At 59.9% G+C, this 25,576-nt stretch overlaps 1 protein-coding gene across 13 annotated transcripts in view; it reads left to right on the forward strand.

Moving 5' to 3' along the window:
• The first annotated feature begins 4,646 nt into the window (after positions 1-4,646).
• The window catches only part of TLE3 (TLE family member 3, transcriptional corepressor), a 28,835-nt gene continuing 7,905 nt past the window's right edge, over positions 4,647-25,576 (forward strand). For 2 of the 13 annotated variants that reach the window (XM_054214245.1, XM_054214247.1), the window contains exons 1-9: positions 4,647-4,954; positions 5,514-5,629; positions 5,705-5,805; positions 5,906-5,969; positions 6,929-6,973; positions 15,452-15,514; positions 15,980-16,084; positions 22,526-22,730; positions 24,093-24,109. In XM_054214245.1, coding sequence (XP_054070220.1) covers positions 5,606-5,629; positions 5,705-5,805; positions 5,906-5,969; positions 6,929-6,973; positions 15,452-15,514; positions 15,980-16,084; positions 22,526-22,730; positions 24,093-24,109 — 624 coding nt within the window. In that variant the 5' untranslated portion in view covers positions 4,647-4,954; positions 5,514-5,605. Of the gene's footprint in view, positions 4,955-5,513; positions 5,630-5,704; positions 5,806-5,905; positions 5,970-6,928; positions 6,974-15,451; positions 15,515-15,979; positions 16,085-22,525; positions 22,731-24,092; positions 24,110-25,576 lie in introns of those variants that run through there. The other 11 variants (XM_054214248.1, XM_054214249.1, XM_054214246.1 and 8 more) reach the window with 10 other exon arrangements.

Genomic DNA, 25,576 nt, shown 5'->3' on the forward strand with positions numbered 1-25,576 from the left:
TCCCGGCTCTGAAATCCTTGTTTAGATAAACTTGAAAGCTAAAGGAAATTTGGCAGGCAGGGTCCTGCCCTGCGCGGAGGGCAGATAGTGTCACCTGAAATGTAAACACACACTATTGACTGGGGCCGGGACCGGCTTGTCAGCGATAAAGCCACCTCTCGGGGCGGCTGCCGTCAGGCAGGGAGCTCCGCGGCGGGCCAGAGCGGCTGGCGGTGGCAGGGAGCGAAGGGGGGACAGGGGCGGCTCGGTGACCGCCGGGGTCTGCGTGCACGTGTGTGGGTGTGTGTGCGGGTGTGTGTGCACGGGTGTGTGTGTGTGTGCACGGGTGTGTGTGTCTGTGTGCACGGGTGTGTGTGCACATGTGTGCATGTGTGTGTGCACGGGTGTGTGTGCACGGGTGTGTGTGTGCACGTGCGTGTGCGTGCCCAGGTTTCCCCTCTTTCCCTCGCCGCCCACTCCGCCCCCCAACAGCAAACCCAGGGGGGCCTGAGGAAGCTGTGCGAAAAAGCCGTCGCAGCCCCTTCCCAGAACACACAGCATATGAAGGGGAGAAAAAAAGGATGGATGGGGGAAAAAATACGTTTCCTATCACGGGTGTTTTGGCCCCGTTTCCCTGCAGGGAGCCGGGGGTGCGCAGGGTGCCCGTGGCTGTGCGGGCGTTCGGACCCGGCCAACTGCAATAAACCTCATCCCGCGGGTTTCTTTCTCCCCTGTTTCCTCCAGCCGTTACCAGGGCCCCCAGGGCGGCCCAGCCCGGGGAATGGGGCTGTGGGGGGCCTGTGTACACCCGCCGAGGGGGGCTGCGAGCGCTGGGGCCACTGGGGCCGGCCAGGGGTGGCCCTGTGGGACCGGTGGCCGTGGGAGGACGGGGCGCAGCGGCGCTTCCCCCGCAGAGGCCGTTTGGGAAGAGGAAGGGCAGCTCAGAGGGTTTCCCCGAAGGGCGGCATCGCGGTGGGGAGGGGACGGTGTCACAACACCCCGTGCCCAGAAGCCGAGCCTGCGGTTTCTCCCCAGACAGGGCGGGTGAGGACATCTCTCCCCTCTCCCCCGGCCGTGAGACCTCGCAGGGTGACCCGGCTGCAAGTCTGCAGCATGCTGGGCACCCCGGCACCGCCGCGTGGGGCACGTCATGGCCAAAACCGCTCTTGGGACAAGTGACCTCCCGAGGGGGACGTCACCGCATCGCCCCGAAGGACCCCGGCTCCTCACCCTGCGGTGCCCCACTGCCGCGTCCCCGTGGGGACCTGCCCTTTGCAGGCACCCGGGCCACGTGCACGGGGCTGAGCATCCCCAGAGCCCTCGTCCTCGTCCTCATCCTCACCCTCACCTGGTGGTGCTGGCCGCCCCACGCTGGGGGAAGAGGAGGTGCCTCCCTCCTGCCCCGCGTCGCCCAGGGAGGAGGGATGCGACGTCCCCAGCCCCCGGTGACAAAGGCATCTGGCGGCAGCTGGCTGGGAGAGGAGACGGTGGCTTCTCCCACTGAGGCTTTTTCTAATACCATTAAGGAAAAAAAAAAACTCAGAAAAAGAAAAATAACTTATGGGAAAAGATCACCGTTTATAATTGGGATGTGCAAATATCAATTTAAGTAGATTTTAAATCAATATGAACTAGAACGTTTCCTTTCACCCCTAATAGTTCTTTTTTTTTTTTTTCTTTCCTTCCAACCAGGTGAGTTTTAATAAGCTAAAATAAAACATCTGCTATTTCAGTACAGTCCTAGTGTGAGGAATATCAATTAACGAGAGGCATTCTCGGTCGTTTAAGTTCACCACAACAGCACTGGAGCTACGGCTAGATGGGAATGTGAAGAAAATTACAACCTTTTCGGGGAAACCATTAAATAAAAATCAGAATTTGTCCATAAGTACCACTGGGGGAGGGAAGCGGCTCATCTAATGTGTTCTATTTTGAGCAATGAAATGAATTTTCAGCGCAAACCCGCTGCTTTCCGTTCCTGTCCCCACGTCCCCGTGTCCACCGAATTAGGCCCCAGAAAGCCCCTGGGGCAGAGGCTCTGGCTCAGCCCCGCCGCCGGGATCACCCCGTTTTTTGTGCTTTTCTTTCCCGGCTCAGCTCGGCGCAGAGCGAGGACGGATGGGGAACGCGGGGGCTCAGCACCCAGCGGCACCCAACCCGCACCCGCAGCCGCGGGGTTAGCCCCAACCTGCCAGGGGGAAGATCAATTAACCTTCCCCAGCCATGAAAAATTAAGAAATAGCTGCGGACCCGAGAGCGAGGGCTGAGGGCCAAAGTGCAGCGGTTTGGAGAATTATCACAGAGCGCCCCGTCCCCCGGGCGGCTCCGGCAGCCCGCGGCCATGCCGGGCGGCGAGGAGGAGCAGGGTGGTGAGGAAGGGCGGCGTGTCCCGTCCCCGAGGGCCTGGCGGAGGGCAGGATTTTTTGGGCGCTGCCTCCTTTTCTTTGCCGTCCTCCCGGGACCGAGGCGAGCGTGTGACACCGGGAGCACCCGTCACGTTCCTCCGCTAAATGGATGTCGCCCTGGATGTACTTGGCAGAACGAACTGCCAGAGCGAGCACTTCACCGGAGAAATAAGTACCGGTTTCACCACTGATATTTCCAGGGTTACCAGTTGCCATTAGTTTTTTGCTGTTTCCGCGGGCACCGGCGGTCCTAGGAGCCCCCCTGGTGCGGCTCGAAGCACCGTGGGCTTCTCCCGCGCTGGCTTGCACCGGCGCACTCCCAGGCCGCTTGTCTGACATGGCAACACCGGGGCTCCTGGGGACGCCCTCCCAGGGACGCTTTGCACCCCAGTGTGTACCCCACTGTGCACCCCAATGGCACTCTAATGGCACCCCGGTGTGCACCCCAATGGCTCCGTGATGGCATCCTGACGGCACCACAATGTGCACCCCAGTGTACATCCCAGTGGCACCCCAATGGCACCCTGAAGGCACCCCGATGGCACCCCGTTGTGCAGCCTAATGGCACCGTGGTGGCATCCTGACAGCACCACAGTGCGCACCCCGGTGTACCTGCCAATGGCACCGCGGTGGCACCCCGATATGCACCCCAGTGTGCACCCCGATGGCACCCTGATGGCACCCCAACGGCACCCCAACGTGCACCCCGGCGTACCTGCCAACGGCACCGTGATGGCACCCCGATATGCACCCCGATATGCACCCTGCTGGCACCCCAATGGCACCCCAGTGGCACCTCGACGGCCCCCCAATGTGCACCCCAATGTAGCCCCTGAAGGCACCCCGACGGCACCCCTGTGGCAAAGCCTGGGGGCTTTGCGTGGCGCTGCCGATGCCTCCACAGAGGAAAAACAAAGCAAAAGGGAGGCGACGTTAAAGCACTATCAGGAGAGGGGGGAGACGGAGGAGGGGGCCGGGAGGGCGGGGAGGCGGCGGTGGGGAGCGCGGTGGCTCCGGCTCCGGCGGCCGGTTCCGCGCCGGGTTTCGCGTGTCGCCGCCGGCCCGGCCGGTCCCCACGTGGGGGCGGGGCGTGGCCGGGCGCGGCGTCCAATGGGCAGCGCCGGGCCCTGACACCGCTCGGCACGTCAGCGGCCGGGACGTACCCAATTAGCGGCGGGGTGAGGGGGGGAGGTGGGGGGAAACACAACGCCCCCCCGCCACGGGATGGGGACCCCCCCGGCGACGCGGGGGGTGGCTTTTTGGGGACGTTGTGGGGTTGTTTTGGGTTTGTTTTTTTTTTTTTGTTTTTTTTTTATTAATCCAACGGGCGCGTTTCACGGCGAGGGGAGGGACGAGCGAAAATACCCCTTTGATACGCGAAAAATCAAATTGATATTTAGCCCCTGCGTACGGCTCCGTGCGCGGCCGCCCCCGCCGCGCGGCGGTGACAGATTGTTTGAGCTGGGAGGAAAAGCCGTTCCGAGCTAATTAAGCCGCCATGGCGGGCGGCACCGCCGCTTGTCACCGCGCCGGCCCCGCGTGGCTTTGATTGACAGCGCCCTCCCCGCGCGCGGCCGCCCGGCGCGCCTCGGCCAATGGGATGGCAGGACGGAGGCCGGCGGCTGTTTGCTATTGGCCGGAGCGAGGAAGGGGGGGGAGGCGGGGTTTGCGGGCCCACGTGGGGGCCGGGGAGGCTCCCGCGTGACGTCAGGGAGGGCAGCCATTTTGTGCCACCGCGAAGCGTTCGGCCGGGCCCACCCGTTGGGTCGCGGCTCCCCCCTTCCCCGGTACCCCCCCACCCCTCCCCGGTACCCCCCCTCCCCTCCGCGCCGGGCTGCGGCCTCCGCCGCACCCGTAACATCAAAGGCAGCGGGGATGGGGGGAGGAGGGCGGACTGACAACGTTAACGTGACAAAGCTGTTCGGCTTGGGGGCCTGGCGGGGTGTTGGCCCGCACCGGGGAGCGGCGGGGCCGAGCGCTGCCGCCGCCGGGGGGAACCGGGCGGTCGCGGCGCGGCCCGGGCGGCGGCGGTGGCGGGCGGGGCTTGCGGGGGAGTGGGCGGGGCTTTGCACTGGGGGCGTGGCTTGGGGGCAGCCCCGCCGCCGCGCTCGGCTCCGTCGCTTCAGACACAAGCTGGCATTGTGACGTCGCCGCCGCCGGCGGCCAATCAGCGCACGCCGGCGCCCGCCCCCACGTGGGGTCGCCGCCTCCCCATTGGCCGGCGGCGGAGGGGCCGCCCGGGTTTTGTTCCCCCTCCCCGCCCGCCCCGCTTTCGGCCCCAGCGCTCCGGCGGCGGCGGCGCGGACCGGACCGGACCGCGTGCTCCGGGGCCTTCCCACCACCCAGAAACCCCCCCTCCGCGGGTCCCACCGGCGGCACCGGGTTCCGCAGGGCCGCCCGCCTCACCCCCCCCGGCCCTCCCGGAGCGGCGGCAGCAGCATGGCTCGTGGAGGAGTTACGGCGATGCCGGCTGGACGGAGCTGAACGGCCGCCCCCCCCCGGGGCGGGGGAGCCGCGGCGGAGGCACCGCTCGCACTTCGCATGTCCGCGGCGCCCGGGCAGTCGGATGTGTACGGCCTTCTCCCCCCTCCTCCTCTCCTCCATGGCCGTCGTGCTCCGGCGTTAGTTCCTGGCTTTGCTTCCCCCTTCTCCGCGCAGAGGAATACGGGGGTCCGCCTCCCCCCGCGCCGCCGGGCTGGCGGTCGGGCGGTGCTGCTGCTTCTTCTTGTTGTTTGTTTTTTTGTTTTTTTTTTTTTTTTAAATTTTTTCCAGGGGTGATTTTTCTTTTTCTTTTTTTTTTTTTTTTTTTTTTTTCCGTGCCGGAAGGAGCGGGGAGGGGGGCCGGGTGAGGAAGCGGAGCACCGCGGAGCGGCCCCGGTGCGGGGCGGGGGGGGGGGGGGGTCGGCACCTGGTCCCGGCGGTTGCGGGCGGCTCGGCCGGGGCTGGGCCGGGCTCCGCGGGTGCGCAGCGCCTCCCCGCCGGTGCGGAGCTTTGCGCTGGGGCTGGTGGGATGGGGGGGGGGGGCACGGAGAGAGCCGGGCCGGCCGGGTACCCCCCTTCCTCCCCCGCCACCCCCCCCTTCTCTCCTCCGCCCCCCGCACGGACTTTCCTCTCCTCTCTTTGTTCCAGTTCTCGGCCTCTCCGGGAGCGCTCCGGGCAGCAGCGCACGTCGCGATCGCCGTAGCGAGGCACGGCTCCAGTGACCGCGCCCCAGCCCGGCCATGTACCCCCAGGGCCGGCACCCGGTGAGTCCCGCTCCCCCCCGACCCCCCCCCCCCCCCCCCAACCCCGCGGTGCTGAGCCCCCTCTGCCCCCCGCAGGCTCCGCACCAGCCGGGCCAGCCGGGCTTCAAATTTACCGTGGCCGAATCCTGCGACCGGATCAAGGACGAGTTCCAGTTCCTGCAAGCCCAGTACCACAGGTGAGCCCGGGGGGGCCGCGCCGCCCCCTCCCCTGCCCTCCCCTGCCCTGCCTCCCCCTGCCCGCGGGGTCTCACCCCTCTGCTCCCCCCCCCTCCCCAGCCTGAAAGTGGAGTATGATAAGCTGGCGAACGAGAAGACCGAAATGCAGCGCCATTACGTTATGGTAAGAGACTTTAATCAGATTTCGGATCAGGCTGTAAATGTCATTAGCTGGGAGACCCAGCGGTGCGCTGGGGAAGGGGAGGCGGGGGGGGGGGGAGCACACAGGGCGGGACACACCCCCCCGCTCCCCCCCCCGGAACCCCCGGCCAGCCCGGGGACCCCGCCGCCGTGCCCGGGGAGGGGGCCGCCCGCCCGGTGCCAGGGCGCAGCACCGACCGGGAAGGCTGGAAGGGAAATAACCAAGTTTCCTGTTAACCCCTTTCTGCCGGGGGGGGGGGGGGGGGGGGGGGGGGGGGGAGGGAGGGAGGGGGCAGGAGCAGCAGCCCCGGGGGATGCCCCTGGGGGTTGCCCCCCTCGCCGCTCCGGAGCGGGGTGAGGCCACCCCGGGGCATCTTCCCTCCACACACCCCCCCCCCCCCCGCCATCCCCCGGGGGAAAACGGGCTCTTTTGTTGCCGCAGAAACCCTTCTTTTTTTTTTTTTTTTTTTTTCCCCGAAATTAGCATCGCGGGGCCCCGCGGTGGGACCGTGCCTGGGTCTGGTGGGTTTAGCGGGACCCAGCACCCCCTTTCCCGGCCGGGGTGGGGGGGGAAGGGAATAAATCCACACACACACACCCCCCCAGTGAGAAACTGGGTTTTTGGCCAGACTCCGGGCTGTACCTGTTCTGCCAGGGCTGTGCAGACGCCTGTCACACAGCTCTGCGCCTCTTTGTTTTTCTAAGTAGCTTAGGAGGAGAAAACAGGAGTAAAAAGGAGTGTCCTCTTGTTAAATGCATGCCAGTTAAACCCCATAAACATCTGCTTATTATAAGGTATAATTTCCTTGGCTACGAATGCTTTAAGCGCAGTTTTGACCGGGATGCTTTCTGGTAATGATCTTATGCAAATGCCTTATGTTAAATTAATTCAAATTCTTCTTGGCTCTATTTTTCCTTTTTTTTTTTTTTTTTATTCCCCAGTACTATGAGATGTCGTACGGTTTGAATATTGAAATGCACAAACAGGTGAGTAATTTAAAAAGGGGGGAAATTGTGATTGATTGATCTCTCCTGTTGCCCTTTTCTCAACCTGAGATAAAATAGGCCCTGATTGCACTAAATGGGGAGTAAGTGCTGAAGTCTGGGATGTGATTCCAGGTGGGATCTGGTGGCCTGGCAGTTCTCTTGGGAAATGCAGGTTGATGGCGGGCCGGCGGGGTGGGGTTTTTTGCCTATATTCGGGAGAAACGTAGGTTCGGAAAAGAGTGTTTATGAGAAGAGGTGAAAATAGCCTTGCCTTCCACGCTGGGAGGTCGGTACCTGGAATAGCGCGTTCCCAGCACTCGGAAAATACTGTTATCTCCTGCGTTTTCCTCTGGTTTTGTTGTTGGTACAACGCGACTGTTTCTAAGGTCATAGCCCTGATACTCGCCGTGCTGTAGCGTGAGACTTAGAAGGGAATTATCTTCAGGGATACCGATATCTTCTGGTGTGTTGCTCAATGTCACGGATTTGTCTTTGCATCTGGAAAATGAAGCAATGTTTGGTACTGGGTTTCTTTTTTTTTTTTTTCTCCAGTCTCCTCTAATATGTAACTTGCCCGAAGGAAAAATATAGAAGGCCATAGCAGAATGTGGTGTGCTACCTTGATAAGATTATAGTTAAAGAGCCTAAAGGCTGGGCACATGATGGTAAAACTTAAAGGAATAAAGTTATTATTGAGATTAGACCTGATTATTTGTGCTGCTGCTGCTTACTGGTTTTAGAAGTAGTTCTAATTAAGAACTTAAGGCAGATAGAAGTTGACATCAACTTTGCAATTCGCAAATCAGCCCCATTCAGCTCCAGAGTGGTTTTGCTTAATAGCAGCATCGCAGCCCTGAGTAAGAAAGTGTCGTTAGCGACTGATGAAATTCAAAGCAGCCTGTCTGTGAATCTGCCTCTCTTCTTCTTCGCACACGCTTCCCTTTAGCTTTCTGCTACGTACTCGCCGGGTAACGAAAATAATTACTGCTTAGTCTTCAGTTTTTTAAAAATATCTTCTTCCATGCAGATAATCCCGATTTACACCGCTCCTGCCTGGGCGAAGGCGTCCTGGCCCAGCGGCGCTGTTTGTGGGGTGCCCTGGGGGGGCTGCACCAGAGCCGGGGTCCCCCCCGTGCCCAGGGCGAGCGGGGGCACACGGGGCCGGTGTGCGGCCTGGGGAGAGCTCGGGCACGGTTCTGCCGTGGTGCAGCCGGGAATGCTCCTGAACGCGGGATTTCCGCTTAGGCCGGCGGTGGCCTCCTGCGAGGACCCCGTCCCCGTTTTGCGTGTGCGTCCGGAGGGACACGGACCCTGTGGCCTCTTCAGAAAAGCTCGAGGGACTGGAGTAACGCAGGCGTTGGGGAGAGGGGATGGTCGCTCGGTGATGGAACAGCTTCGCTCTGTGCAAACGCTGGGAGATGCTGAAATAATACGGCAAGATATTGAGCTTTTCCTTTCCATCGAAGCTTTGGAAGCATTTTTGGTTATTTCCCCGAGATGTGCGGTGTGTTTTCCACCAGTGCGTGCTTGCAAGGAAAAACTGATGGAAGAGGGTTATGGGGGAGGGTCTGCGCCCCGGGATGAGCCTGGGGGCCGGGGCTGAGACCCCGGCGCAGGCTCTGGCTTCAGATGGAGCGTTCCGTCGTCCGCTCCATCCCGCGGTGTGACCACGGAGCATGTCTTCCCCGCGGCGCTTGGCGAGGCGAAGTGTCCCGGGGTGGTTTGGGAAGGGGTAACTTGAGGAGCCTCAAAATGCCCTGGGGCGCTTTTCCATGTGGGACTTGGGGGCAGGACGAGCCGCCGCTGCCCTCCCCGACCCGGCTTTTGCGGGGTGGCAGCTCCCGCGCCGCCCGAGGGAGCCCCTGCGTGGTCGGGGTGCCTCGCCGGGAGCGGATAAATCTTTGCTGGACGATTCCAGCCCGCTCCGAGCGTCACCTCCTCGCCTTGTTCCCGCTGACATATGCTGCGTGCCTGGTGCTGGGCTGACGAGGGGGGAAGTTTGGGGAGGTGAAGCTTGTCGTCGTCTTTAATTGACAGCGATGTGCGCGGCGCTGGAGGGAAACAAAGCGGCCCGAGCTGCTCCCAGGCGAAAATGGGGCGAGCGGGAGCCGGAGGGCTGGGAGAGCCGGGCCCGGTGGGTGGCTTCACCCCTTCTTTTGGGCTGCAGCATCCCCCCGAAAGGCATCGTCCCGCCGCTAATTGCAGCGCGGTCCTGCCTGCATCTGGTTGAGGGTGGCTAGTCCTGAACAAACAAGTTTATCAGCTGACCTGTTTAGCGGTTGACTTGTGTTTATCTGCACACAATCAAGTAGACTGAAGTGCTTGAATTATTCATGCAGTGTCCTGCCCTCCAGACTTGACTGCTTGTGATTACATCTGCTTGAGACAAACATTGATGGATACTTCATCTTTAAGCAAAAGGGGATTGTCTGTCTGTGGGCTTATATAACAGATTATCTCTTCTACGCTGAATATTAAGTGTGTGCATATGTGGCTGCTGTGCGGTGGGGTTTGGTGTCCCCCCCCCCTTCTTCTCGTTTTGTTTCTCGTTAAGGGAAAAGAAAAGGAAAAAAAAAATGTAGTTTCATAAACAACTCCATATGCAAGGAAATATTTAGGAAGTGACTACCCACTTTGTTGCATATAACGCAGCAAATTGCTCCTTACATCAGTCTTCCTGCCGAATGAAGGAAGCTCTTATCCCGGCTTTGGCTTTCTTAAACCTGAGGTCGGTCGGGAGTTTTCTTTTCAAACCTGAGCAAAACTCTCTCTCTTTTTTTTTTTTTTTTTAAGGGTAATTGATTTTTACAAAAGCAACTTTCGTTCCCCTGTTGTTCTTGCATTGTTTTTGTTCAGATCTCTGTAGATAATCGCCGAATGCAATGGGAGGGAATAACGATTCCAAAAGAAAAACTAATTTTGCGTGGGGAAACGGGACACCTCGGAGGGGAGAACCTTTGTGCTGATTTTTTTTTTTTTTATGGCTGAGAACTCTCCACATAAGCACTTCTTGTTTTTGTGCTTAAACACTTAATGCTTGGAACAAACCTAAACCCTCCTGACGCTTCCAGGGGAAGAGAGGCAGGCTTTTCTCTTTTTTTCTTTTTTTTTTTTTCTCTCTAGAATATTCTAAGAACACAATATACTTTCTGTCATGCTTGTTAGCAAGGAGTGCCAGGTAATAATTTGCTAAATACTTCAGAAGCCAAGTAATTTGTTAGCGTGATACTCTCAGGTCTCCTAAGGTGGAAGGGAATGGCTGTCAACCAGCTTAACTTCTCCTTCCCCTTGGCTTTGCGGGAGGCGCTGGGGGTCCTGGCTGGGTTTTGGGGGGTCCCGGGTGAGCTCTGTCCCCCTGCAGCCCCGGGGCCGGCGGTAATTCCGTAATGAGGGGTTGTGGCCCGCCCCTCCACACCCCCTCCTCCCTGAATTTAATTCTCATCAGTGAAGCTCTCCACTTTGCTAATAACGATAGCAGCCACAAATAGCTTTCAACATGCCATTGACAGCCTGGTTGGAGAGAGCACTTGAAATAGTGGTAGACAGCTGAAAGTACCCGTAATTGTGCGCCGGAGTGAGAACCACACTGCTCAAGGGCCTTATTTTCATGTGCTTAAAGAGACAATATCCTGGTTTCAACAGATGCTTCTGGTGCTTCACCGGTGGTGTGATTTACTCCTCGCCTTTCTCCCACCGCCCTGCCACCCTCTTCCAGGGCTGAGCTTTGGGGGGGGGTGTGCAGCACGGGGGGAGACCCGGGGTGGCTGAAAGAGGGTTGTGGTGGTCCAGACCTATCTGGGAAACGTCGCTGGGGTGTTTGTGGAGGGAGCTGTGGTTTTGGAGCCAAGGAGAAAGCTGGGGGCTCGCCGGTGGGTGCTTCTCCCCAGGAGTCTTGTGCGGAGCGTGGGATGATGCTGATGCCCCGTTCCTGCATCCCGTGGACCTTCCGCAGCCCTGCCAGCCCCGTTGCTCCGGGGGTTTAGGCTTGGGGTGCAAAGTCTTTGTGATGTTTTGGTGTGTTTTTTCAAGAGGAGGAAGGGCTGAATGAGCGATGCTCGGCGTTCAGCCCCTTGTCTCCAGCCTTCGGCCCGCCATTTAAATCAATCAGCTAGGGCAGGTTGGAGTTTGGTCTCGTGTGGCCCAAAATCTGTTCTGAGGCCACGTCCCAGACGGCCTGATCCGGTGTGCTGGTGGGACTTGCTTCAAAACCGCGTAGGCTGACGGAGGATGCGTCCCGCTCGGGGTGCGGGTGCTTTGTGTGGGGCGTTTGGGAGGGCTGGGGTGCTCCCCGCGGAGCAGTGGCTGCAGGGGTGGTTTCTGCAAGCTCCTCCATGCCCAGAGCGCGGCTGAGCGCTGGCCCCGAGGGCTCCTGAGCGCTCCCGAGCTCTGGGAGCCCACGAGGGGGTTTGGGTCTGGTGTCCTGTGCCCCGGGGTCCTGCCCCAGGGTGGTGGGATGAGCCCGGGCGGCGACCCCCAGGGCAGCGATGGGGCTGGGGCAGCCCTGTGGCTCCCCTTTGCTGCTCAGCAGTGGCCAGGGCCGATGTATTTCGGCAGAGAGAGCATCTCCGTTGCCAAGCGCAATGCCTGCAGGGCATCAGGACGGTGCAGCACACCGGGGTGCGGGCTCAGGGCTGGGGCTTTGCTGCGATTCGGGCCATTTTTAAGGTTGCTCCTTTCAAGTCCGCTCTGTGTGTTCCGACACTGGCAGCCAGCAGTGTTATTTTTAAACTTCCCTCTGCCAGGTCCAGGTGTAAAGACGAGAGGCCGGGGAGCCGGGGCTGCCGGGGGCAGCCAGCCCTGCAGCTATTTCTCACCGTGCCGCTGCAGCCGGAGCCCCTGCCAGGCTCTTGACGGGGCTCCAGCAGCGGCTCCGTGCCCCGAAGTGCTTTGGGTGCTGGGAGAGCTCTGGCCATTTTAAGAGCGGGTGACAGGACTCGCAGCCTGTGGCCAAGCCGTCTGGCTCTTGATTTATAACCGGCGCAAATGTTTTCTCCGATCCCTCCCTGCTCGCGAAACAGCACGCGGAGTGTTTCATGTCTAGCAGCAGGTCAGATTCCCAGCAGGAGTGGGGGGCAAGGCTGGGGGTGGGGGGGGATTAGCCGGGATTTCAGGTTCTCCTGACTCCTTGCCCTTGTTTAACGAGTGGCATGGAGCTGCTGTCGGCATCCCGCTGCCCCCGGGGGGGAGCGTCCCATGGGTGCCGGTGCTGGGCTGCGCGCCTTTCCCTGGGTGCCCTATGCAGCCCCCGGTCTCTTAACAACTGCTCCTTCGCATCCCGGTGGTGTACGCCGTGGTCCAGCGGTGATGCAGGGCGATGGGAGGGGATGCGGAGGCTGGGATTGCCATGGCAACCCACAGCGGAGAGGGGGGAAATGGAGGTTTTTCTTGGCAGGAGCAGCTTGGGGGGGGGGGTCGGGGGCTCCACCGCTCTGGGGCGAGGTGATGAATGGGCTCTGTTATGGGGAAGGTGTCGGGCATGAAACCCTCCCCTGTTCCCGGCGCGCCAGAGGATCCCCTTTCGCTCCCGATTAAACTTTTAATGGGGACAACTAGAGTTTAATAAGCTGGGGAATGGGAAAAGTTAAAGTGAACAAATATTTAAAGATCATTGATTCTCGTGTTAACAGGAAACCTCACGGTTGTAAACATAACATTTTGGACATCCAATATCTTCTTGCTCGCCGAGTCCCACGTGGGAAGTCTCTCTCTTTGCAGAGCGCGACGTTTTTCTTCAAATCTTTGTTGGAAGTTTAGGCAGGATTGGATTTAAAGGCGGAGGCGATGGGTCGTCGTGCGTCTTGGGTGTCTGGACCGTGTTAGTGCCCCATGGTGCCCGGGGAAAACCCAGCACCTTCCCTCCCTCCTCCGCGGAGGCGCCCTGTTTGGATGTTGCGTTTCTTCCTTTTATGCCTTAACGCCCTTTGCGAGAGGCAGCTGGAGGGACCGCTCCTGCTGGCACCGCTGTTTTCACCTCAAATAAGGATTAAATTTGTTCTAGAACTTGTTGGGGGCTGGCAAGAGCGAGCTTTTGCAGGAGAAGCAGCCGTGCTGGAGGAGCAATGTGCCGAGTGCTTGTTGCGCCCGGAATCCAATAGACTTCATCTGAAGGAATAAATATTTAATGGAGCTGCAGTTTATATATAATCTAATCGATGCGTCGGTGCCAAAAAGGCCTTTAAAGAGGTTTACCTATCGCTGAGCAGGGCGCGATGTGAGCGCCGGGCTGGTTATCGGTGGCACTGCTGCCGCTTTGAAGTGGCAGAGCTTTGCCGGGGTGGCCGGTGGCACGCCGGGCGCCAGCCCACGCTCCTCCCCGCGCGGCACCCCAGTTCTGCAGCTTTAACTTGCAGCCCGATTTTTGTGGGCGCCGGGCGATGGCACGTGCACGTTGGGTGTTTAAAAAAAACCTCCCGCTGGCCAGAGCCCTTTCCCCTGGGCAGGGAGCACGGTGGTCACCGGCCGCGCGATGACCCCTGCATCCTCGCTTTCGGGTCCGTGGCCACCCCGGCAGCTCCAGCGCTGGCCTGGCTGTAGCCAAGGTGTTTAGATCCAAACCGCATTCGCTTCCAGCTGCCTCTGCCCGGCCCCGGCGTGTTGCCCTGACCTCTGGAAGGGCTAATAAAAGCATCAGGTGTAACGCGATCACCGGGGCGCTTTCGGAAAAGACGAGGGCCAGAAATATCCCCGTCGCTTTGAAGGCGGGAGCGGCGATGCCCGCGGGAAGGCGCCGCGGGAGCGGCCGGCGGGTCGTGGGGAGCCCTCGCAGCAGGTCCCCGAGCTGCCACGGCCGGGGGGTCTCCGCAGGGTGGTTCCCTCTGTGTGTGGGGGGTGAGGCGAGGCGGGGGGAGAGGGGGGCTCTCCTGGCATCGCCTTGCTTACAGCCGTCCTGGTGGTCGTGCTTGTTAGGTTAGTCTCGTAGTGACGCCAGCCACTGCCCAGCTCCTCAAGGCAAGAGTCGTGTGTCTGTTGGGTTTGGATTTTTTTTTTTTCCTCCAAACTATGATATTTGGGTTATTTCTTTTCTTGCAGTTCTGAGAGCCCCTCTCTGGGTTGGCACCCCGCTGGGTCTGGGATTAAAAATCCAAGCTGCTGTAGGGTGCATCCCGGGGATGCAGCGGGGACCCGGGAGGGTGAAGCCTTGGGGGGCGGTGATTTGGGGAGCACATGGGGGGTGCTCCCTGAGCCGGGGCAGGGGGGGAGGCTGCTGGCCATCGCGGGGAGGAGGCACCTTGCCAATAGGAAGGCTGGAGCGAGACCCGGTTAATCACTTGTGTTATTGATAACGAGCTGCTCGGGGCTGTCGGAAGGAATTTCTGGGCGTTTGATTCCGCGCCAGGGCTCGGCTCCGGCCATTGTTGCGGCGCTGAATCCTCGCGGCTGCTCGGGCGGTGTTTGAGTTGGACCAAAAGCTGTTTTAACAGCTGCCGGGGCCGGCGGAGTAGCCGGCGTTAACTCCTGGGAGCCGGGCGGCGAGGATCCGGGCAGCTCTGCGTGCCGAGCGCGAGCATCCCTGGGGTGTGCGGTGTGGGGCAGGATGGCACCTCCCGGCTCACCCCACACACGTGCTGGGGTTGTCACTTGAGGAAAACGCCATTCCTGGTTAATGGAGGTGTTGTAGAAACCACAGTTTGACAGCGCAAGTTTGTTGTTAAACTCCTAAATAATGTGGTGGAGCCGACGGGCGTAAATGGTTACGGGTTAGATTTGCGGGGTGTGAGGCGAGGATGGCGAAAGGAGCCCGAACGGCTCCGGCTTGGGGTGGGGAAAGACCTCGACGGTGCTGAGATCAGAGCAAGCACCCGGCAGCCCTCGCTGTTGACTAAACAGTCGCTGCGCGGGGCGGTGTGTGTTTGCCGAGGTTTCTTCTGAAGAAACTCGACGCCCGCAAATAAGCTCCGGGAGCGGGAAGCGATGGCGAGGGGCTGTCCTTTGTGTGTCATCCCGGCTGGAAGCACAGATTGATTTTACATGACCCGGCCTCTTTGGAGGGCAGGGGCTGCTCCAAGGGTGGGGAGCCGTGCTCGTGCCTGGCCACGTTTTCTTGAGGCCAGGGAAGCCCAGGCTGGCGTGAAGCTGGTTCGTGATACTCGGTCCCGTGATGGGAAGGGGACCAGAGCGTCCCGGGGGCACGGGGAGTGGGACCGTGTCCCTGCGCTGGCGAGCACAGAGTGTGCACGAAGGTGCTTTCGTTGCCTCTTTTGGGAATCCCCGCTTCCTCTTGCACGGCCACGGGAGGGGACCGGGAAGGGGATGCACGGGGATGGAGGGACCGGGAGGGGGATGCACGGGGACAGAGGGATGGGGAAGGGGATGCACGGGGCCGGGGGGGGGACCAGGAGGGGATGCACAGGAGAGGACGGGGATGGGCAGACCAGGAAGGGGATGCACGGCGCTGCTGCTGGGAAGCCTTATGCAGGCAGGAGGTTGCTGGGTACTAACTGTTGGTTTTTTATTTCTTCCCTTTTTTTTTTTTTCCAGACAGAAATTGCTAAAAGGCTGAATACGATTTTAGCTCAGATCATGCCTTTTCTGTCACAAGAGGTAAGGACTCTTTCACACCCCAGATGAGGGATGCCGCTTCTGCTGCGGGGCAGGGGGGGTTCCCTGGGAAGGCAGCGCTGTGCCCCTCGGGGTGTCCCACGAGGGGGCATGGACCTGCTCCAACCAAACCCAGATTTTGGGGGTGTGGGGCTGCTCTGGGGTGCCCCGTGAGCAATGGGGCTCAGATCCCATGTGTGTGTTTGCAAAACCCTTGGGGTGGAGGAGAGCTGGACCCTGGGGAGGACGGTCTGTGCCGAGCTTGTGGAGCAAAAAAGGTGGCGAGGGGCTGCTCCGGCTCCCCCTGCACCCCGGGCGCAGGGACGGGAGCCTGCGCTGCTGCTCTCGTGAGCAAAATAGAGGCCAAAAAAAGGGGTGACCGTCTCCGGGGAGGGGGGGGGGGTTGATGCCTCAGCTCGGTGCCCCCGTGCCCGGCTCTGACCTGGCGGTGCACCTCTGTCCCCGCAGCACCAACAGCAAGTGGCACAGGCTGTTGAGCGTGCCAAGCAAGTGACAATGACGGAGTTGAATGCTATCATCGGGGTACGTGGACTTCCCAATCTGCCTCTCACCGTGTGTATACCCCTTTTATTCCTATCATTTACCATAACCAGAGGCAATCCTGCGCTCAGGTGGGGTTAAAGAAGGGCGTCTCGCAGCACCCTGGCTGTCCCGCGGCCCCCCCAAACCGCCAAAACTCCCCCAATCTGGCATCGAGTGAGATGGGGGGTGGCAGCCACTGCTTGGGCAGCCCCAGTCCCCCTTCCTGGGTGTTAATGCAGCACCGAGAGCCTCCGCCAGCCAAATTTGATGTTGTCCGGGGAGCGTTTGGGGAGCGGAGCGGGGACGGGTGCCCGGCAGCCCTCCCGGAGCCCCCTGAGCCCAGGCATGTCTCTGCGTGTGCTGTTGATGTGAAATGTGCTGTAAACTTGACAGAGTTGTTGTTCCATGCATTGACTTACCCGCTCCCGTCTTACCGGGCTCTCTCTGGCAGATCTCAGGCGGTTTATAAGACTAACGATTTTTATTGTCTCTTTAATTGATGTAACAGTCTCAGCCCTGCAGCAAACCTGCTCCCTGTTGGAGCTCCCTTAACCCTGGGACATCGGCGTCCCCACGCAGTGTCCTGGGGAGGTGGTTCCAGAGCTCCTCTGGGTTTGGGTGTCTGTTTTGCACAAAAACCACTGATTTTCAGTTGTTTGGGTTTGTTGTTTTTTTGTTGTTTTTTTTTTTCTTTTGGAGTAACTATTTGCACTTCTTTCTTAAGCTACAAGGATCTTTGGGATTCTCTGCGTTTAACTTGCTTTTCCGTACATTCCTCCGGTTTTCTGGGTAGCGCTAAGTGTAGAAATGCGCCCTGGGCTCCTGCAGCCCTTGGGGCTGAGGAAAGTCTCGGCCGCAGCCGGATCCCTCCTGGTGGGTCGGGTGTGATGGGGACACTTGGGAAGCGACTGGGACGCGGGACCGTGTCTCCCTGGGTCCGTGCTGGGGGAGCTGCTGCCTGGCCTCCTGCCGCCCCTCGCACCTTCCCGGCAGGCCGGGAGGTGACGGGAGCATCCCTGGCAGAGGCAGCAGGCGAGGGAGGCGCTTGGCTTTGATGAGCTGCTTTAAGTCGCAGCCAGGAGCCCAGGCAGCTAGAGGCAGATATTGGAATTCAATTAAGGTAAATGAGTGGGGCCTGTGACCCCCATTTTCAAGGTAATTGCTTCCTCGGATCAGAGAGAGTGTCTGTCCTGTCATTAAGCAGCCAGGCATTTAATCGCTTTGCCTGACGAACTTTAAGGAGGCAGGAGTTATGGGCAGCCGGGGGGGAGAGCATCATCATCCTCCATCCTTCCTCCCGGGAGGGCGCGGGGCGGGGAGCGATGCCCTGCGCGCTGACGGCAGCAGAGGAGGGCAGAGCCCGTCCCCGAGGTGTGCTTCGGGCAGACGCGGAGCCGCTTTGGGTCGCGGGTTCCTGCTGCTCGGTGGCTGCTGCACCGGCCCCGGTGCCCCCCGAGGTGTGAAACCGAGAGGGGTTTGGGTTTGTTGGGTTGGTTTGGTTTTTGTTTTGTTTTGTTTTTTTTTTTTCCCCAGCAAACAGAATTTCTCCCCTTCCTGCGCGCGGAGGGGTTTGTTGTTGTAGGGTTGCTCACGTGGGGCAGACGGCTTGAGTTCGTTTGTTCTCGCGGGGAAGAGGGCAGCGCGCTGGGGCGTGCGGGGACCCGCACCCCCTGTGTCCCGCGGGGACGGGCCACCAAGTAGGGGGGGGGCAGGTGGCTCTGCTGTCCCCTGCCATGCCTTGGAGTGAGAGAAGGCGACTCTATTTATAAACTCCACCAGCGTCTTGGTGCAGGTGCCGCAAACGAAATCGACACGCTAAAAAAACCACACCAAATCATTAAAACCTTCTTTTTTGCCCCTTTTGAGGTCAAGAACTGTTAATTTTATGCATCTAGGCCATTGTCTCACAGTTCCTCTGCTTCAGGCTTCTGTGAAATTGAGCCCTTGATTTGGTTATAGCTCTGGAAATGATTAGACTACTTTACTAAATTTAACGCAAGTGGTGAACTTAAGTGGTGAACCATTAAATCGGTTAACAAAGGCATGAAGCATGATGTACATAATCCAATTAAAAACACTCTACATACGAGATATTCCTTGCCAGCCTTTCTCGTAAATTGTAACCTCCTTCATATCTTAACCATATTTGTCTGGCACATGCCGAGGGACTGCGGAAGGAAAACATCTCCGCGTCTTCGCATCCCCGAGCAGCTCCTCTCGCCTGGCCCGGGCCTGGGGGCTGGGCGATGCTGATGTCCCCGCTGTCACCCGCGGATGGCTTTGCGGCGCCTTTGCCTGCACCCTCTTGCTGTGGGGAATCGTGTCCTGGGCTTTCCAGGGAAACCGGCCCGGTTCGGGGTCCTGCCCCAGTGCAGCCTCCTGAGCGGGTCTGAGCTCAGGCCCCCGAGCTGGGGAGGTGCGGGGGAGGTCCCTGGCCCTGGAAAGCTGCCCCAAGCCCTGGCACGCACCGACCGCGCTGTGTGCACGGCTTTGTGGGGCAGGACCCCCATCCCGCTCGGAGGGGAGCACCCCGTCTTGTCCCTGCCGCCAGCTGAGGTGTGGGGCAGCCGGCTGCAGGGGTGTTTTTCGGGTGGCGAAGGTGGCTGGAGAGCTCTGCAGCCTGCCCTCCCCAAGGTTGTTTGCCACAAGCCTCCACGTGATGTGTGTGGTTTTGGTTTTTTTTTTTTTGTTTTTTTTTTTTTTTTTTTTAAAAACCAACCTTTTTCAGGGAAGGGAACAAGGGGCAGGGGAGGGAAGGTGGGTTTTCCAGCAGAGAAGACACCAAGCGTGCAGCATTGCTGAGCTCCGCTGCATCCTTCTGCGCCGTGGAGTTCCAGGCGGGTTTTATCCCCCTCCGTGGAGTCTCCAGGGCGTGATTCCGGAGCGCTGCGCAGGAGGGACGTGCATCCGACCCCTCCCTGGGCTAATGGGCACGGACAGCCGAGCGATGGAGCCAGGAAGGATGGCAAGAGGCATCTGCGGGGAGCTGCGAGCGGAGCCTGGGGATTCTCCAGCATCCATGCGGGCACCCTCGGTACTGGCGGGGATGTGCATGGGGCTCCTCGGCTCATCATCGTCTCCATGCCACGGGGGCGACGTAGCCGGGGCACGGCTCCTTCCAGCGGAGCCGGGATGGGGGTCTGCAGCCCCGAGATGTGATCTCCGCTGCCCGGCGGAGCTGCGGGCGGCTCGGCCCCGATGACGGATGGAGGGACGAGGCTTCGAGCCAGAGCTTCCCGGCAAGGAAGGCTTTCCAAATGGATTCTGCTCACCGGTTCCTGCCTGCCAGAGGGGAGAAAAACCATCGTTAAAGTGGGATGTTGTCTTGACGTTTGTTTCCACCCCCCTGCGCTGGAGCGGGGCTGCTGCAGGGGGGCTCCGAGCCCATGGGGCCGGTCCTCCTCAGCTCAGCGAGCCCTTGGATGGATGTATTTGCTGGCAGCTTAAAAAAAAGGGAAGAAACCGTTGGTTTTCTGCTTCGGTGGAGGGCCAGGCTTGGGGTGGCGATTCTTCCTGCCTTCCCCGCTCTGCCCTAGCTGGGTGCTGCTGCAGTTGCTTGTGGTGGGAGCTCCGTTGTCTCCTGGGGCCGTGCCAAGGCTGTGACCCCTGTCGCCTGGCTGGAGTGATGCCGCCTGGACCTAGAGTGCCCACGAGACCCTGTCCCCCCTTCCCTGGGGCTCCTGCTGCTGCGGGGGGTCGTCACCCCAGGGTGGGGAGTTCCCGGGAGGAGCGTTATGGGATGCCCACCGTGGAAAGTTGGAGATTGCTGAGGATAAAGCATCGGATCTCTGCGCATCCCAGCCCCGTGGGATGGGCACCACTGGAAATCTTGCAGGAGGGGATCGTGCCCTGCGGGGAAAAAACCATCAGGGGCCGTTCTCCAGGGTGGTGCTCTGATACAGCAGCCAGCCCTGCCTCTCCCTTAAACGGGTGGAAATCATGTGAGGCTGGGGCTGTGAAGAGCCTCATTGATTTCAGCAAGAGCCGAGGCTCTGTTCCTCTCGCTTTGGTGTCGGAGGGATTGATCTCGGCGTGTGTGTGCGTGATGAGGAGGCAGGGACTGCGCTCCGTGCTGTCAAGGGACACACCGGCACGGCGCTGGCACCATCCGGCAGAGCCCCTGGGGCTGGGGAACCCCCCCGTGGGCCGTGGTGCTCCCCTCGCCCCGCCAGCGAGCTCTCCTTGCACGGAGGTCCTCCTTTGAGGACCCCCCCTCGGGTGAGGGTCCTGAGGATGCTTCCCCTCCTCTGCCCTGGGGATGGAGCAGCCCAGCAGAACCCAAAAGCTCCGGCTTTTGAGGGCACGGTGATTTATGCTTTTCCTATAACAGCGCCGTGGAGGCCTAATTGCCTTCTCGATTTGGCTTCTGCCCCAGCTGGGACCTCTGCGCTGCCCAGAAGAAGCTGCGTTTTAAGATAATGCGTCTCCCCTGCCTGGAACTGCCGCCGCCGCCTTTGGGATGTGACCCCCGGCCCGCGTTGCTGCGCGGGGATTTCCCTCTGCCCTCACACCAGGCTTAGAAACTGGCGCCTGGCAGGTGTGGGTCACCCACCCCCCCGCCCGCTTTTCCCTGCAACAGGCTGCTCGGTCCCGTGGTGCTCGTCGGCGTGTGACAGCAAGTCACCCCCTCCTTCTGCTACCCCCTAAAATAGGTCCGTTGGCCGGGAGGTGGGTGGAAGCTCTGCTTCCCCTGGAGACGTGGCCTCGGTGCGGGGGTTTTTCCGAGAAGCTGCACCCCGGCTCCTGCAGCCGGGCTGGGGGGGGCGTTCGCAGGGTGCCCTCGGCCTTGCCGGGGGTCTGTGTGTGCAGCAGAACCGTTTGCTGCGCTGGGGGCACATGGGGGGCTGCCAGGACGTGGCGGGGGCTGCAGCCTTGGGGGGGCACCAGCCTTGCTCCAGGGCAGGAGGAAGACTTCAGTGCACCTTCCGTGCACGGCGGGGCCGAGCTGGGAGTGCACGCCTCGGGTCAAACCCGCTCTCGGCGCTTTCCCGGTGCGTTTTGTGGGTTGTGTCGCAGTGACTGGTGCTGCCCCCTCAGGCTGTGCTGGGGTCACCCCCCCTGGCCACTGTTGGGGGGCACCGGGGTGCGTCCCCTTGCAGCGCTGGGGAAGATTTGCTGGAAATTTCCTTGATGGAAATGTAGGGTCCCTGTACCCGGGAGGTATTTTTGGGGTATTCCTGCCAAGCTTTGAGCTGAGCCGTGCTGGCAGCCCCCTCTCACTCCCCGGCTGTTGTGGGGCTGGGGCTGAGCCCTGCTGCCCCTTGCAGGAAGGGTCCTCTCCTGCTCTCCCTCCGCGCAGGGGAGCGGGCTGGGGGTGCGTTCGCTCGCCGTGCTGTGGGATCCTCCCTGCGACAGAGCTGCCCGCTCTGGTGGCACCAGGGAAGGAGAAAACCTGACCCGAGCTGGTCCCGGGGACCCAGGGGAGGCGTGGGGGGGCTCTGCTGCAGCTCGGGTGTCCCCCCCAGCCCGTGATTCACACTGGAAGTCAGTTGCCCAAATGCATCTTTCACCGGTGGCTAATTGGGTGCTGCTCGGGGTGGCCGTGGGTGCAGGCGAGGAGTGTCAGAAACATGGTGCCAGCTCCGAGAGCCGCCCGGCTGGACGGCTGGTGTCCTTGGGGTGGAGAAGCCGCAGGAGTGGGGTTCTTGGAAGTGACACCACCGAGGGCAGACTGTTGACCGATAGCCAGCGACTCGGATTTCAGCTTGTTTTCAAGTTTGTATCTGAAATAGAAACGCAAGGGATGCGTTTGGTTTTGGTTTTTTCCTTCCTCCGACGCCCAGCCCTGCAGCCGGGGGAGAGGCTGCCCCCGCGGCTCGGCCGTCCCCATCCAGTGCAGGGGACATCCAGCCGCCCTGGGAGGGGGACGGGAGCAGGATGGGGCACAGGCACCCTGTGGGCAGATTTCTTCCCACCATCAGGCGCCTTAAAGTTGGTCCTGAACAAATAAGCGAAACTTTTCCTGTCTCAGGTGGCCTGGGAGGATCGTGGCTGCTTGAGTTTTCTTTCTCTGATCTGGTTTAGCACTGGCACTCCAGCCAGAGCCGCTTGCTGTGTCCTGGGTACTATTTCTTTATTTTTTCTTTTTATTTTCTTTTTTTTTTTTTTTTTTTTTTTGCTTATTATTTACTGAAAAGCAAAACCAGCCAAGTCTGCGGCTTTGAAGTGAATTACCTTGAATTGAGGGTGACTCCTGCAGCCTGGCCGGGGCTGCGTGTGCCGTGCGGGTGCTCGTGCCGCCCGGCCGTGTCGTGGGTGGCTGCGGCGGGGGTTGTCCCCGGGGCCGTGCACGGGCACCCTCCGTCCCTCCTGCTAATGGGGCTTCTCCTTGCAGGCAGCCGAGCGGGCCAGCTCCCCGGGGCGTCTCTGTGATGCCGGGCATCCCCTTTCCTGGCACTGCTCGATGCCTCGACGCCCCCCTGCCCCCGGTCCCGCTGCCCCCTCCCCGCCTCACTGGTGGTTTCATTGCAGCAGCAGCAGCTCCAGGCCCAGCACCTCTCCCACGCCGCCCACGGGCCCCCGGTCCAGCTGCCGCCGCATCCCTCGGGTCTCCAGCCGCCAGGCATCCCGCCAGTCACCGGCAGCAGCTCGGGGCTGCTGGCTCTCGGCGCCCTGGGGAGCCAGGCACACCTCGCCGTCAAGGACGAGAAAAACCACCACGACCTGGACCACAGAGGTGAGAGCGAGGGGGCGGGAGGACGTGGTCCCCGGGGGCTGCTCGTCGCTGCATCCCCTGGTGCTAGAAACGCCCTGGGCCGGGCATGGCTCTGCTCCCACCGCCTCGTCCTGCGGGGGAACGGGCTGCAGGGGATGGGCTTGTGCTCTTTTAGGGGTGCAGCTTTCCCTAAATGATGCTTGAGCTCCTTAAATCAGCCCGGGCAGCCACGGGAGGTGCTGCCGCTGTTGCGGGCTATTCCCAGCAGCAGCTTCGAGGCGATCCTAAAGCTTTCCCTGCGCTCTCGCTGGCTGAGGTGAGGATGCTCGGGGATGGTGGGGTCTCCGGGAGGCGGCGGGGGAGGAAGAAGCTGCCTCCGGACCGCTCCTTGCTTTGCTCCTTTAGGGCAGGGAATGCAAATTGTCCCAAGAAATGGCTCCGGCTGGTTGACCTCTGTTGGGGTGATTTGCTCGCGCGCAGGTTTGAGTCCTCGCAGGCTGCCGTGGAGCCTTGCTGCAGATCCTGCATCCCCAGTCAGCCGTGCCTTAACGGTGCAGCAGCCTTCCTCCTACTCCTCCTCCTCCTCTCCATCACTCTCAGAGACTTTAAACGGTCTGGAAACCCGCAATATTCGCTGACAAACTTGCTGTTTTTTGTTATTAATAGCAATAAGTCAGTTTTTTAGAAGGGAAAAAATGATGCCTGGGTTTGGTTGCAAACCACCAGCGTTGAAGATCTTCCTCGCAAATCCTCCAGCCCATTAACACGGGAAGATCTGGGATCTTCCCCGTAACGTGCCCTTTGTGGGGCAGTTATCCAGCAGCCTCACCGGGGCTGCGGGGCCCGGCTGCTGCTGCTGCTTTTGGGGTGTTTTTCCTCCCTGTGAAGAAAAACTGTTGGTAGCTATTATTCAGTTACACTCATTTTTCTGCATGGATTCAAATTACCAGGAGATCCCAGGGGAAAACGGGGCTGTTTGTCTGCAGATTAATGCCGAAACCGCATCCCGCTGATGTGGCTGCGGAGATGGGCGGCCGGGCCCTTCTCCCGGGTTTGTGACTTTGGGTACGAGCGCCTTGGGCTGATGCCATTCCCTTTGTGTTTCAGGACATTTCCCCTTTCCTCTGTGTGTTTTGCCAAATAAATCACGTCGACAAAAAGAAAGAGGCAGGAGGCAGCGGGAGCTGGATGGGTGGGGGACAGGAATTTTAAAGCGAAGCCAAAGAGAGCCCAGATAGGTTTTGAGTTAAGGCAGGAGACCGTGCAAGGAGGAGCTTCTAGGTTCATTTTCCTGTTTTAACACTTATTCTAACTTGCTTTATTTATCTGTCTTCTCTTTATTTTGGCTGTGACCTCACCTCTGACACCGGCTTCTTCTAAAAGAGCGCGACTCAAGTGCAGTAAGTCCCGTTACCTCCTTTTTTTTTTTTTTTTTTTCTCAGTTTCTGGTGGCTGTGTGGTTTTTGTTTTCGCTGTTGGGATGCCTTTTGCCCAGGTCCTATTTAATAAAATTAAAAAAAAAAAAAGGCAAGCATTAAAAAAAACCCCAAACCCACCCCCACCCTGGCTGGAAGAGCTGCTGGGCTGTGCCAGGGGCGAGCGGAGCCGCCTCCTTCCTCCGGGCCGGTTATGAGATTTGGTTTAAATCTTTTTTTGATTGCCGCGGAGCTTCGCGATTCAGTTTCAATTGACTAAGCCCTGTGAATGAGCGCAGTCAAGTCTGCCGGCTAAAAATCCTTTGGCGATTAGGAAAGCTATTTTATTCCTGATCACTCTTCTATTATCTTGGGTCATCTAATCTGTCGGGATGGGTTTTGGCTATTACGCCGTGTTAAGTAGGACTTGGAAGGTCAAGCAGTTAACTAACCAGCTAAATAACCGTGGTGGAGGGCAACCGTCACCTCCAGCGCGGCTGCTTTTTATTTGCGTCCCTGACATCTCGATGGCAATGGCAGCGGTTTGCTGCTCGTTTTGCCTGGGCGCAGCCCCTCGGCGTGGATGGAGAGGGCGGCGAATGCATTTTTTTCGGTGGGCAGAGGCTGGTAGGAGCCGTGTGGGGGGCTGCCCTCCCCGTGGCGGGGGGGGTGCTCAGCCCGTGCCCCCCGCCCCTGGGGTGCACAATGCCGCCGTCTCGGGGAAAAGCTGGCAGGACAAAGCCCGGCTGAGCCGCGGCTTTGCAGCGATTTCCTGCCATCCCCGAGCCCACAAATGGGCCTTTTGAGAGCTGGGGGCGGATGGGAAGAAAAATGCTATTTAAGGGGGGAGAGGGGAATTGGGCATCATTAACCCGCTCCTTTGGCAGGGAGGGGGCCGTCAGAGATGGGAAGGTTCCCAATCTATAAAATAAAATACGGGGTATTCCCCACGGAGGTTTAATGCGCACGATAATCAGAGTTAGTCATTCATATTTTCCTAGCCTTGCCTGCGCAATAAAAAATATTTAGTTTCTTGGCGGCGGGCCAGCGGCGGGCTGAATGGATCGATGCCTCTAAATGCTTGACATGATTCTCTGGTAGCTGCGAGGTTTTTCAGCATGACTGCCTGAGAAGAAAGACCCCGGTGTTATCCAAAGCCGCTTATTGGGTACCGAGGAGAAACATGAACTGCTTTAGTTCTCCCTTTCAGCGGGGAAAGAAAGGCAGGCAGAGGAGCTTAGGAACATTTCTGCTTAGCAGGGGTGGCAGGCTCTGCTCCGAGACATGAAATGATGGTAATTTCTCCTGCTGCTCCGAGAAACTAATTGAAGGGCATCTGCGCGGGGCCGGGGCTGTGCCGCAGGGCCGTGCGGGGCCGGGCTCTCGCCACCGCTCTGGAGGGGGTTTTGCGCTGCCATTTTTGCTCCCAGCCCGATCCCGGCTTGTTGAGGG

This window comes from Rissa tridactyla, chromosome 9 (assembly GCF_028500815.1).
Source record: "Rissa tridactyla isolate bRisTri1 chromosome 9, bRisTri1.patW.cur.20221130, whole genome shotgun sequence".
In the NCBI taxonomy this organism is placed as follows: Eukaryota; Metazoa; Chordata; class Aves; order Charadriiformes; family Laridae; genus Rissa; species Rissa tridactyla.